This window comes from Xiphophorus couchianus, chromosome 2 (genome assembly GCF_001444195.1).
Source record: "Xiphophorus couchianus chromosome 2, X_couchianus-1.0, whole genome shotgun sequence".
Classification (NCBI taxonomy): domain Eukaryota; kingdom Metazoa; phylum Chordata; class Actinopteri; order Cyprinodontiformes; family Poeciliidae; genus Xiphophorus; species Xiphophorus couchianus.
The window spans coordinates 10,729,367-10,743,191 of record NC_040229.1 but is presented as its reverse complement, the minus strand read 5'-3'; the positions used below and the strand labels follow the sequence as shown (position 1 = coordinate 10,743,191).

Here is a 13,825-nt window from a genome sequence, read left to right as displayed (position 1 = left end):
GGAAAGAGGCAAATAAATGGAAGGAAGGAAAGAAGGATGAAGAAATGTAGGGAAGGATGGATAAATGGAAAGAAGGATGAATGAATGAATTTTGTTAATTCCGATCATTTTGGTCTCATTTAACCTCAGTGAGAATAAAAGGTGTATGTAAACTTCTGGTTTCATCTGTATGAAATGTTGCTGATAAAAAAAGCAAATGGGAATATTTTTATATTGGCACCATTTATTTAAAAACTGATTTGAAGTCAGGATGGTAAAATTAAAAAAACTCTAAAGCTGCAAACGCATTAATAAAAAAGTCTCTTCAAACCCGAAGTGCTGCGTCAAAGTTCCTCCCTGAGATTAGACGATCGTTACGCTCCACGCATGAGAAGAAGTTACGTCTTCAATTAAAACACAAAGTTCACTTCAGAGTTAAGTTTCTGTTAGAGCTTCATTTTTCCTGCAGCGATGGCGCCGTGGATCTCCTCCGTCAGAGGGACGTACGTCTTCTGGTCCGGGTCCAGGAAGTAAAGCGGGTCACTGATGAGCGCGGGGTTGAATCCGTCCTCCACCAGTTTCACCTTCTTCATCTTGAACGTCCCCGTCATCTCCAGGGACGGCTGCCAAAACAGGACAAACTTAGTCAAACTCCGAAAGAACAACAACTTCATCAAACAGATCCAGAAGAAGCTACGGGGTTCCATTTGTGCCAAAAATAAGTAGAAGAAACTTGTGTAGATGTTGATGGTCTGTGTTGTTGCTATGCATCTTTCACTGATGTCTATGGTATTGATGCTTTATGGGTATATCTATGTTTCATATGTGTTGACACAAATGGAGTCCCATAAGAAGCAGCTTCTTTGCAACCTCAAAGTTTTATGTAAATTTATTTTAGTATGAAGAGACAAAATCAAATCAGGATCTAGAAAGGAAACGTGTTAATATCCACTGAAGTTGAGCGGCCAAACTAAAAAAGAAGTCGCTTATTTGTAAATAAACCAGTTTATAAATTCTGCAGTGGTCAAATAATTTTTTTTTATCTCAAAATGTTCCCATAATTACAAAAGAGGATCAAAGAAAGTGGATAAAAATAATAATTCTGACTTTGATCCCAGAATTGTGACTTTAATATCGTAATTCTGGCATTTTTTCTTAGAATTTTGACCTTAATCTCTGAATTTCTTCTTAAAATTCTGAGATTAAATTCAAAATTGTAAGAAAAGTCATAATTCTGAGATTAGTCAGTATTCTAAGAAAAAAGTAAAAATCTTTAAATTAAATTCAGATTTCTGACTTTTTCTTAGAATTTTTAATTTTATTTCATAATTTTGACATTTTTCTTAAAATTTTGAGATTAAATTCGAAATTCTAAGGAAAAAAGTCAATTGTGAGATTAGTCAGAATTCTAAGAAAAGTCAAAATCCTTCTTAAATTCAAAATTGACTTTTTTTCTTAGTATTTTGAATTTATTCTCAGAATTTTGATCTCAGAATAGTAAAAATAAAATTATGAGAATAAAGTCATAAAAGTACAACAAAGTCATAATATTACAAGGATAGAGTGGAAATAATGCAATAAAGTTGTAATATTATGACTTTATTCTCATAATTTTACTTTTTTTTCTACTTGCCCCTAATATTCTGTCATATTTTTTATTATTGTCATAATAAATTTATAAAAAACAAAATTGATCGGCAGTGTTACATTTGCTATTTTCTCCACTGTTTGTTCCACAAGGACATCAATAAATATCAGTAAGTTTTAATATAGCATTAGATGCAGTTACCGTGTGCAGCTGAATGATATTTGTTGTGTTCTTCATTTTTACCTGAACCCGTAGGAATCTGGGTCTTGCGTAGGCCGGCAGGTAGGAGACGACTTGCTTGTAGACGGCTGCGGAGTCGAAGGTTTCTCCTTCTTTCAAAGTGACGGCTGCCATGCCGATCCGACCCTCGTGACCTGATGGTTAGGAACAAGCAGGCGAGACGAACCCATTTCAAGCCACTAGTGACCTATTAATCTTCTTTGGTCTGTGTCCTATACAAAACATGTTCATTACATTTTTGCACACAATCATTCTTAGGCAATGAGATTTAAGATGATTTAGGGCCTCTAGTCACTTCAGATCTAAATAACCTGCTGCTGGCCACAGCTCTCAACTCATCGTTCACGCGCTCACGTGAAAATGGCTGCAAACGGTATATCTTTGACAAGCAGAAGTGGGGCCTCCTGCACAACCAAAGAATCCGGCAAATGGTTTCTGAAACAACATTCCAGCAGCCATTGTACAGAGCATTTAGCAGTAAAACCAGCTGGAGTTCAGCTTTGGTTGCTAGGTAACGGCGCAATATGGCTCAAGAATCGGGAGGTTTCAAAAAACATTAACTTATTGCCAAACAATCACTGGGCTGTTTTTTGAAACACTGGCACTGCAAAAAAACTAAATCTTACCAATGATTTTATTCTAGTTTCTTGTGAAAATACATTAATACGCTTGAAATGAGATAAGACTAACTTAAAAGTAACTTTTCAGCAAGATTTAGCTGATAATTGATTTTTTTCAAATTACTAGTTACACTGGAAAATTATTTTATTAAAATGACATTTTCCCCATGATATATGTGAAATAATCTGCCAATAAAACTAGTACTTTTTCCAAGTCTACTAAGATATTTTCACTAGAAACTAGGATCACAAAACAAAATCACTTGGTAAGAAGTAGTGTTTTTGCAGTGTACGTCGTTTTTAGAAGCACTAGACACACAAATGGAAATACAAAAATGTTCAACATGCAAATTTTTCATAATAAGTCCCGTTTAAACTGTTTGGTGTCGTAAAGTATTTTTATACCTTCCACTTTAACACCATAAACATTTGCTTCTAAGATGCAGGCAGCCAAAGTGAGGATGTCTGCGACCTCTGATGTGGCAACGTTTTCACCTTTCCACCTGAAACAGAAACAAAAAAGGACGATTGGAGCGTCTCCGTTCATCTCAGAGCGGCAGGTAATCCGTGAGCCTCCACTCACCTGAACGTGTCGCCCACTCGGTCCTGAAAATAAACAAACTTTTCGTGGTCGAACCGAAGCAGGTCGCCGGTGTTGAAGTACAGGTCGCCTTTTTTCAGGACGTCGTAAAGCCTCTTCTTCTCCGTCTGCTGCTTGTTGCCGGCGTAGCCGATAAACGGAGAGCGCCAAGTTATTTTTCCAACCAAAAGCCCAGTTTCACCTGAACAAAATAAAGTACTAAATAAATTGTGCTCATTTTAACAGCTTTAACAAATAAAACTGAACAGTTTGACTACGGCTGGGCAATCAGTCAATATTATCGATTAATCTAATTTTTGTTTTGTTTTTTCACCAATGCATTCCTGGGGCTTAGCGATGTCAGCGAACAGGGCGGCCATCTTGTTTGACAAGCGTTTTGTACAGCTTCTGTTTCTTTAAACTTTTAATTCAGGTCAACTTTATGGCAAAATATAATAATCAGACTGCAGTTTCTTTTTACGAAAATAGTCAGAATGTTACAATAATAAAGTTGAAATAATACAGAATAAAATCGTAATATTAGGAGAATTAAAAAGTAATTTTATTAGAACTCCAACACAGTTTTAAAACATAATTATTAAAGTTTTTTTTAAAGATGTTCCTCTGGTAAAATTGCATCTTTATCAAGCTAATATTATATATACAGCATATTCATCTAATTAAACCAAAATTGTTTTAGCCTAATCCTAATTCTCATCTCAAAAAATATTTTCTGTCATTTTTTATTTATTTTTCAGAAAAGAAAGCAAGAAAAACAAACATATAAAAATTCTCAATCGGCTCTATTATGAAATAAATTAGAGATTTTATTTTTAAATCACATTGCCACGCCCTTAATCTGGATTAAGACCAACAAGGAAGAAAAGGTGAGATTAAAGTTGGAAATAGTCTGTAAGTCAGAATTCTGAGGGGAAAATAATCTGAAATTAAAGTCATAATTCTGAGATTAAAATCCGAATTATTTTGTTTCCAGTTTCTCTAATCTGCTCCCATATCTTTCAGTTTTTACATTTTATACGTCTTTACTCTTTGCACTGTTGTGAATATTGGATTAAATATTTAAAACTAGGTTTAAAGGTTAAATCTTCTGCTAAAATGTTGCTTATTTGTCCTCATATTACGACCAGGAACTGTATTTCCCTGGGATTGTAAGTGACAGTGGAAGAAATATAGTTTTAAAAATCCTTTAAGTAAAAACAGTTCATCTAATTTTCTAAACAAACTTCATGCAGACTAAGAAACACAACAGAAAGGCAGGGATTAAAACACTGTTCAGATAAAAAATTTAATAAAAAACATAAAATCTGCTATCGGTTTAGTTAAAACTTTATTCATTAGCCACTTTCTGTTGATATTTACCATGAAATTGCTGTGAAATCTTTAAGAGTTTGTGGTTGTAATGTGAAAAATAGTGGAAAGCTCCAGGTCAGCGTATGGAAATCCAGCTGCTCATCACTCACCGGTTTCTGCTTTGATGCACAGACCCTCCGAGTTTCTGACGGGCTCCTCCTTCTCGATGTCAAACTTGATCAAAGTGTAAGGAAAGAAAAGCTGGGAGGAAAGAGCAAACGTCTCATCAGCGTCTGAGAGTGAAACAGAAACTTTTTATATCCTCTGATCATCTCTGATCTTTGTTTAATCTGTGAAGCCGAGGCTGATGGGAGCAGCTTCACGTTTGACGATGGATCAAAACACAAAACATTAAACATTAAAGTGAAATTCAGAAAACTTCGACGACTGTAGCGCTCCAATTGGACCTCCCAGGTTCTTCGAATCAAATGAAATTGGCATCAAATGTTTGATCAAGCAGGAATAAAACCTCCGACATGTAAATTTTGGTTCTTTTGTAAAATATTTGAAGGTAAAATAGAAAAAGCTGCATTCATAGTTTTCTTACACCTTTAACATCTTCTCATGTCTTGAACCAGAAACCTCCATGGCTTTCAGGTGAATAAATGTGAGCAGAAAGAAAAACTAAATGGTTTTTAAAATGTTGTAACATGACAAAATGTTATAAAATTGAAAAATTATGAATAATTTTCCAAGGCGCTGAAGATAAATTAGAAAAAATCTTTTCAAAATCCACTTTAAAAAATGCAGCTCATTTTAACACATTTTTTTAATTATCCATTTTTTTATTTTGAGCGAGCGTCTCTTACCCGGTGCAGAAGGTTGATGCGTCCCACCGCTCCGATCTTGGACGTGTAATTGATGAAGCCGATGTTTCCCTCGGTGGCGGCGTACAACTCTCTGACCTTAATGTCGCCGAATCGATTCAGGAACTCGCTCCACACGTCGCTTCGGACTCCGTTCCCGATGGCGATTCGAACTTTGTGGTTCTTCTCGTTTTCTTTCTGCAAAAAAAAACCAAACAAAAAACCCACAGTGAAACTGCAGACGTACAGAAAACGATGTGGAAGGAAAACCGCACCTGGATTTCTCACCTTTGGCATGTTGCAGAGGTAACGCAGCGTCTCGCCGATGTACTGCATCACCGTCACGTTGTACTTCCTGCAGTCGTCCCAGAACTGAGAGGCTGAAAACTTCTTCCTCAGAACAAGAGTGAGACCTGGAAATAACGGCGAATCACATGACTCATCTGCCAAAAGTGGGAATGCATTTTATGTGACGCATTGGGGCGCCATCCTGGAACGGGCGCCAAACAAGGGGCTCTGTTTGTAAAGTTCCACAGTAAAAAATTAACAGCAATAATTTGGTTTGTTTAGCACGTAATAGTGAAAATATTGTGGGTGTTAATTTTTCAAAGTCATATTTGTCTATTTGTCATATGCTGTGTATTGAAAACCTCCAGTTGACGCCTAAAATGTGTCAGAAAGCAGTTAGCTGACCTTTCGCTCATCCTCCCAGCGCTTACCTCTCTCGATGCCTCCGGCCATCCCGATGAGGAAGCCGGCGCTGTGGTACAGAGGCAGGTTGATGTAGAAAATGTCGTCTGCTGTGGTTCCACTCGATGCCTGGACGAAGGACGCGGCCCACACCCTCTCATGGGTGACAACAGCTGCTTTAGGCAAACCTTTACCAGCCAGAGGAAAACATAAAAAAATCCCCTCAGAACATGAAGCTACAGCTTGATGCTTACTGACGCAGAATAACACCAGGGATTAATTTCTCTGCTCAGGTTTAATTATCTGTAAAGTCAGTGTTTTATTCCATGCTCACTGCTTTCATGTTTCCAGGTATGCAGCTGCTTTTATTTACGCACCGACACAATACCTGCTCACTGAAACAAGCAGGTGAAGCGAGCGGCCGGCTGGTGAACATAACAGAGGATTTAGCAGCTAAAGAGCCGAAAGGTTTCCATCTGAACAGGAAGTGATGGAGTCAGGGGAGAAAAAGAGGCCCAGGAGTTCCTGACGGACTGGTAAGATGGCGTGGACAAGGAAGAGTACATTTCCGCCAAGAAACTCTGAAATTTTCAGATTAAGTTCAGAAATTTTCTAGAAAAAAAGAAATGTCTGTGATTCAGCAGTTAAAAAAACTCAAAAATATTTATTTTAATCTTAGAAAAATTTTAGAAAAAAAGCTCCAAAAGTCCAACATTTGCTGGAAGAATATTTGAAAGATTTAGATTAATCTAAAAAACTTTTCTAGAAAGAAAAAAAACAAGGAAATTTCTGAGCTCCAAAAGTCCCAAATTTGCTTGAAGAAACTCAGAAAAATGTTAGATTAATCCCAGAAATGTTATCAAAAAAGACAAAGAAATTTCTGAGTTTGAAAAGTTGAAAATTTACTTGGGGAAAAAAAAAAATTTTTGTAGCAAATTTTCAACTTTTCAGATTCAGATGTGTTTCTTCTACAACATTTCTGAGATTAATCTCAAAGTTAAACATTTTTATGGCGGAAATGCACTCTTCTCTTTCGGATTATATTCCTATCTGCGCTGGCCCACCTTCACCTGCTCGGTCTAAATCGCATCAATTCGCGGGTAACCATAGCAACCAGCGAGCGTTTGACAGCCAACCGAATTCCTTCTGTCGTCCAAGTTGCGCGCGCATCCGCTGTGTTTACAAACAGAGAACGTAATATGGCGGCGGGCGTACCGGTGGTGCCGGACGTGTAGATGTAGAGCGCGGTGCTGCGGATGTGGATGTTGGCCCGCAGCTCCGGAGGCAGCGGCCGGTCGGAGGCTTCGGCGATCTTGTCAGACAAAGCGGTGATTCCTTCAACGCTGCAGCGGTCCGACAGGAGGAACACCCGGATGCCCTGATCCCGGAGCGTCGGCAGAACTTCCTCCACCGCATCCAGCAGCTCTGCAGACACAGACTGCCGGGTTCAGACTGACCCAGCAAGCCAGAGGGTCGAGCTGGGTCGGGTTACCAGAACCCACTGAGGGATGGGAGCACTACGTCAACACGTTTTTAACCAAAGTGAAAGTAAAAAGAAGAAATTATTCAAGTAAGAGTAAAAAAAAATCATTTTGTAAATAGGCTACTTAAGTAACTGATCAAAAATATTAATTGAAAATTGCCTAATCAATCAGAACAAATTATAAAAATTATGTGGAAATTTGGGGATTTTTAAAAGACCAGAATGAAAATATTCATATAAATAATTTCAAAATCAAGAAAAATAAATATTTTCCCAAATCAGTTTCTTTCGATATAAAGCGTATGAATAAAACTGCAGGTGTGTTTGTGTCTGGTGATTTTTTTTGGTTAAAACAAACTTGTTCTTCATTCTGCGAATTTACTTAGAGTGGGTAGATCTTAGTGATTAATCTGCAAAATTGAGATTAAAAGTTGATCTTAGTGATTAATCTGCAAAATTGAGATTAAAAGTTGATCTTAGTGATTAATCTGCAAAATTGAGATTAAAAGTTGACATTTTTCTCAAGCAAATTTGAAACGCAGAAATTTCCTTGTTTTTTCACACACAAAAATGAGATTAATGTCTAAATTTCTGGGGGTTTTTTCAATCAAATCTTTGACTTTTGGAGCACACAAATGTCCATGAGTGTCTTAGTATATTTCTGAGATTAAACTAAAATAAATTTTATCTTTTTTTTTTTTTAGCAAGCAAATGTTTGACTTTTGGAGCTGAGAAATGCATGTATTTTCCAAAAGGTTACTACAGTAACTGTAACTGAGTAGATTTAAGTAGTTATAACTCTGAGGTTCTGGAAGTTCAGCTGAAATGGGTGAATTTCTGATAAAGAACATGAAACTGAAGTCGGCCATGACAGTTCACAGGGAAACGGATAAAAATACTCAGAATTAAACGGTTTGTAAACAAAGCTATTAAGATTTGTTTTGACTTGCGAAGGAACTTTTCATCTTTATAACAGAAATGATGTAGTTAATAATCCATACAGGTCTCTACATGTTTCAATAAAAGTATTTCACTCTGCGCAACAAGCCCGTTCTGTTTTTAATATTTTAAGAAACTTTCTCATCTCCAATGCAGATGCAATTATTCACATCCTCAACATGCAGATTTTAATGTAGTTGTTGATTGAAAAACACATTTTTTTAACCAGAAAACTTTTAGTGGTACAAATCTGTTTATATTGTATAAAGATAAAATGAATAAACATCATATTAGAGAATTGCGGCAGCATGTTGGAGTAGTTCTACGTTATGATTTGTTTTTGTTTTACTTGAAGATGTTTTTCATAATTTTTCAGGGTTTTTTTGTAGTTTTTTGGTTTGGATTGTTGCTCCTATCTTTTACTTTCCGAGTTGCTTTGATTTGTAACCATGGCAACAAGCAGCTGATTAGCTCAAAACCTCAAATAAAACCTGAACTATGACCCCAAATCCCAGTGGAGTTGAAAAGGAGGCTTCGTGGATTGATCTCTTCTGACATGTGATCTGTTCAGCTTCCTAACCATAAATAGGTATTTTCACAGGAGCGGCAGAAGCAAAAGATGTGGATTAGCAGTGCTTGCTAACAACTGATGCTTTCATCAGGACATGTTGCTGTGGAAAATCATATTTGCTGTTGGCTTGTCATGACACTGATCAGACTATTATACAACCGTCTTCAGTCAGAGGTTTCTTGCAGATTTCTTGCAAGTCTGACTGCTACTGGAGACCCTTGTTCTCCACAGCATCACAATCTACAATGACTCTGAAAATACTTTGAGTAACAAGATTTAATTTCCTTTTTTATGAAGTATTTTCTAACTGAATTGGTTCATAGTCTGTAAGCTAAAATCTGTAAGCTAACATGTGTTGACAGCTTGCTAACGGATCATTGTAAGCTAACATCTGGTTAACATTTGGAACAGCTAACATTTATTAACAGCTTGCTAAGTGTTTACATTTGTAAGCTAACATTTATTAACATTTATCAGAGCTAACAATGGTTAAGAACGTGCTAACAGCTAACATCAAGTTAACAATGAACATCTTGAACAGTTTCTCTCTTCCTGGCTACTGATGAGGTTTTTTTTCTAGATTTGGACTTGAGGTCATTTTCATGGAGTACCAGGTGAGGCCAGCAGGTATGAAGTTAATATCTTTGGGATTTTAAATCTCATCTCAACTGAAAGCATTAAAGCACCCGTTTGCTTATACAGGTAGTCTCAAACTTGGTTGTGAAATATTTCTGGAAATGAAATCTGGTCATTCCAGTCGGCCCGGACCCACTTCACCGTCTGCCTCCAGGAGTTTCATTTAGAGACACTAAGATTTTCCTTTACGTCAAACCAGCAGATCAAGATTTTTTGGGGATTATTTTTCCCTCCAAGAACCTTGAGACATTTGTTATGAATTGGTGCCATCTAAATAAAACTTAATTGAATTGAACCCATATAAAATAAAAATGCTTTTCCAAAAGGAGAAGTTTTGACTAACAGAAAATGATTAAATTCTCCAGTTATACACGCTGAAGAATATTTCCAATAGCAACAGCAACTTGTGTGGTTTCTTCTAAGCTTAAAGGCACCTGCTATACGATTCATCCTGAGAACCCAAACTATTAGATTACATCAGTTTTTGATTCTCTGAGTTTTTAGTTTTCATCTATTTAAATGAGCAATAAAAATTTTAGGAAAAATTGGCCAAATCCAGACCTCTGATTGATTGATTTAATTGTATTGTTACCAAATTTCCCTGAAATCCATATTTACTGACATACCAGTAAATATCAGATGTGTGATGTAATTAAAAACATGCACATAAAAAACCCCCAAAACAAACAAGAAAAACAAACTTTTCCTCGTAAATAAGCACCAAAGAACTCTAACATGCCTTTTGTGATGTCAGCAATGACACATGCAGGTGGAAGCTCTTCAGGGGACAGAAGATCTTATTTAAACTAAATTATTAATACCATAAAAGGTAAAAACTGACACTGATACTTTCTAGATGTGATATATGATAATATCCAAAGTGAGGGAATGATTTTATATAAAAGTTTGGCTTCCAGCTTTAATGTTTTAAACCCAAATCACGCTCATATTTAACCAACATGCTAAATACATGCTTGTTTGTTTTGTTTTTAAATGGCACAATGCATAATGTGACTGAAGTAAATAATGCGTTCAAATGAAGCAATTAGAATCACTTGTTGCGCAACGTGAAAACTTGAACTATCAGTGACTAATTTCAGGACTTTGGTCGTTAAGTAAATGAGATAGTAATCTATAGGAGCCGCTCTGGTTTGGGGTTTTATCGTCTGACCTGGAGCGGCAATGAGCACTTTGGCCCCGCAGCAGGAGAAGCAGTGCAGCAGAGACTTGGATCTGATGTTGAAGTTCAGCAGAGCCGCCGGGCAGCCCAGCTTGGCCAAACCGAGCCAGGTCCACACGAAGCTGGGCTCGTTAGGCAGAAACAGAGCCACGGTGTCGCCCTCCTTCAGCCGGGCTTCAGCCTGCAGAGCCCGGGCCACCTTGTTGCTCTGCAGGTCCGCCTCTCCGTAGCTGAACGAGCGGCCCTCGAAGAGGATGAAGGTCTTGGTGGGTTGCCTCTTCGCCGCGTCCAAGAAGCAGTCCAGGATGCTGTAGAAAGGTTTGGACTTCCTGTACTTGGTGACCCTGATGCCCAGCTTGAGGCTCCGCAGCATGTAGGCGCAGTCATCGCTGAAGTACGGGCAGAAAGCCCGGATGTATGCGAAGGCCAGGATGGCCAGGCCGGCCGCAGCGGAGAGCCACACGGACATGGTGGAGGAGCCGCAGGACGGGCTGGGAAAAGTTCAAACTGTCTGGAAAAACTCAAATGTGACAAAGTTCATGTGTTTGGCTGAGGGCGGCGCTCAGCCGGGTTCTGTCCCACTGATCCCTCCTTCAGTCCGGGGGAGGATCCAGTTGCCAGATCGGCTGGATTTCCTCTCCACCTGTTGGAAAACTAAACTACCAGAGGCGGGCAGAAGAATACTTCTTTAAGATTAGTCTGAATCCGGGTCATTTCTGGTTCTACTTATTACACTAGAATATGGGGCCTTTGTAGACACAAAAAGAGAAAAACAGAGTAAATCTCTGCCAAACATTCTCTCATCTCAGAAATTTTCTAGAAAAATCTGGAAAATTTGTGGCCTTCAAATTTGCTAGGAAAAACTTTTAAAAAAAAAATTTTTAAAAAAGATTAATATAAGAAATGTTCTAGAAAGTTCTTGGAAATTCCTGAGTTTCAAATTTCTAGGAAAACACTCAAAAAATTCTAGATTAATGTCAGAAACTTTCTAGAAAAATCTTGAAAGTCAGGAATGTCCATATTTTTTTCCATTTTTGGGGGGGAAGGTGGGAAGAAAAGGGGTCTGAGTTTTTATTTAACTAATTTTTCACTTTTGAACCTGCTTGCTTTCAGGTGAACTAAAATACCTGAGAGAAAACAAAGCCTCCCCTTGTTTATTGTATTAACATTTTTCACTCCTATACACATATATTATGTGTATGTAAGAAAATAAATAAGTTATTTAGTGAATATATAGTTAATATTTTAATTAATCGCAAAATTAGGTAGTGGTTCGTCCAGGTTTTTCAGATGGTGAAGCTGCTGCGCCCAGAAATCTAAAAATGTTAAATTAATTCAATTAAACATGCAGTGTTACTTTTTAGAGTGCACTGATCGCTGCAACAAGTGCAAGTGTGAGGCTGGGAAACTCAAAGTTGCGCCACTAAAACAACATTCATAGGTAAAAACTACAATAATCTACCAAAAAAGACGCAAAAACTTCTGGACTGCGCACATGGCAACCCTCATTAGAAATGCGCAGCGTGGTGGGCGTGAGCTCGGTCCGCATATCAGCAAATTTACAGGGAGGGTCAAAACGTTACGAAAGCTTCTTCTGTTCTCCGAACCAGAACCAGAACCAGTCCTGGTGGAAACAGAATCACAGCCTGTTCAGATTTCAAGAAATTTATCCCGTTTTCTCAAAATACATCCAGTGTCCAAAGCAAAGCCGGAAGAAAAAAAAACAAAAACAAAAAACAATCAAGCATTTTCTGATTGGCTGGTTCTGAATACACGTCACGATGTTCTTTATTTTCATTTATTACGACTATATTTGACAGAACAACAAAACAGTGCAAATATATGAAATGGAAGAAAAAATAAACGTTTTTTAAAAAGTAAAAAGAATCCAAATTACTCAAATAAGAGCAAAAAAGTATTTTGTAATAATTCTACTTTCCCGATGACGTCATTAGATGGAGAAACATAATTTTCTGTGCAAATGCTGATATTATTAAAGAAAACCCATACAAATAAATTACATAATTACTAAATAAGTTCAAGCATTTAAAAAACTTGTCCTTTTCAAATTTCAGGAAACGTGAAAAACTTGACACGAATCAGTCCAAATCTCTAAGGAGATATAAATTAATATTTCTGTTTTAATGTTTAAAGTCTAAAACAAAGTAATGATTTAAAGTGTATGAGTGTCACAATAAAGATAAAAAAAAATAATAATATGTAAACCAAACTTCCCTCAGGAGCAAACATGAGTGTAGAAAATCTGCTTAACAAGGTGGATAAAAGAAAACTTTTCTTTTCTCACAGCGACTTGGACTACAATGCCCAGAATGCAACGCGGCAGAAAAAACTCAATTTGTACATTTAAACGTTTTCAAATCTGAAAAACTGCAACGACTGAAATATTTCTCTTCACTTTTAATATTTAATGGGATGGGAAATAAAAAGCAATTAAACTATAAAGTGTGTGAATGTTTTTCTTTTAAATATAAATTCAAATTCCAATTTTTTTCCTCTGTTTTGTTAGTAACTAAAAATCAAACACGTTTGGTGGAGAGAATCTGATTCATGCTGAACCTAAAACGTTTTCTGCTTCATCTTCACTATGAAACATTTTAATATAAACTTTTTTCATAATATTAGAGCACATAAAATCACCAGAAAATGGACTCAAATAAAGAAAACGTGCTCTGTTTTTCATTCTCCTAAATCTTCTGTCTCTTTAAGAGTCTGAAAAAGTCCGGTGTGCTCCAACAGATCAGCTGGTAAAAAAATAATCAATCAGTTCAGTAAGAGTCCACGCGCAACAGGGCTGATAAGCGCAGGGTTCACTGAAGTGAAAGTTAAAGAGATAAAATCACGTCAGCAGTTTGTTTCAACTGGAAATGTTTTTTGTTTTACGCCAATATGGAAGAATTTTGTGCCGCTTTTTTTTAATTGGAGGGTTTTTGAGCAGTAGTGGCCCGTAAATCAGATTTAAGTCAAAACTTTGACTTGACCAGTCGGAGGTGGACTTTCCGGTGTGTTTTGCGACATGCCGTTAAAAAAGCAGCAGAATTTATTTCTTAATTTAAAACAGGTTTTTAAAAACAAAGAAAACAAGCAACCAGTGGAATCATGAGATGTGAATACGAAACCAAAA

The 13,825-nt window shown here is 37.1% G+C and overlaps 1 protein-coding gene and 1 long non-coding RNA gene across 2 annotated transcripts; one reads left to right on the top strand and one right to left on the bottom strand.

Moving 5' to 3' along the window:
- Positions 1 to 203: 203 nt before the first annotated feature.
- slc27a2 (solute carrier family 27 member 2) lies at positions 204 to 11,244 on the bottom strand. Its single transcript, XM_028005322.1, has 10 exons — positions 10,675 to 11,244; positions 7,090 to 7,299; positions 5,904 to 6,062; positions 5,473 to 5,597; positions 5,188 to 5,382; positions 4,489 to 4,579; positions 3,011 to 3,209; positions 2,833 to 2,930; positions 1,811 to 1,941; positions 204 to 602 (listed from the first exon to the last, which is right to left on the bottom strand). The coding sequence occupies exons 1-10, from the start codon at positions 11,150 to 11,152 to the stop codon at positions 426 to 428; spliced, it is 1,863 nt and encodes a 620-aa protein (XP_027861123.1). The 5' UTR covers positions 11,153 to 11,244; the 3' UTR covers positions 204 to 425.
- LOC114137049 (uncharacterized) lies at positions 1,347 to 3,959 on the top strand. The gene is made up of 3 exons (XR_003593931.1): positions 1,347 to 1,378; positions 3,501 to 3,503; positions 3,925 to 3,959. It is a non-coding gene; the product is annotated as an uncharacterized LOC114137049 (long non-coding RNA).
- Positions 11,245 to 13,825: the final 2,581 nt, after the last annotated feature.

Excerpts from the sequence above, each read along its gene's own strand:
- slc27a2 (XM_028005322.1), bottom strand. The coding sequence starts at position 11,152 with ATGTCCGTGTGGCTCTCCGCTGCGGCCGGCCTGGCCATCCTGGCCTTC. Across the intron at positions 7,300-10,674 it reads AGTGCTCATTGCCGCTCCAG|AGCTGCTGGATGCGGTGGAG; the intron begins GTCAGACGATAA and ends CTGTGTCTGCAG. Across the intron at positions 3,210-4,488 it reads GTGCATCAAAGCAGAAACCG|GTGAAACTGGGCTTTTGGTT; the intron begins GTGAGTGATGAG and ends TATTTTGTTCAG.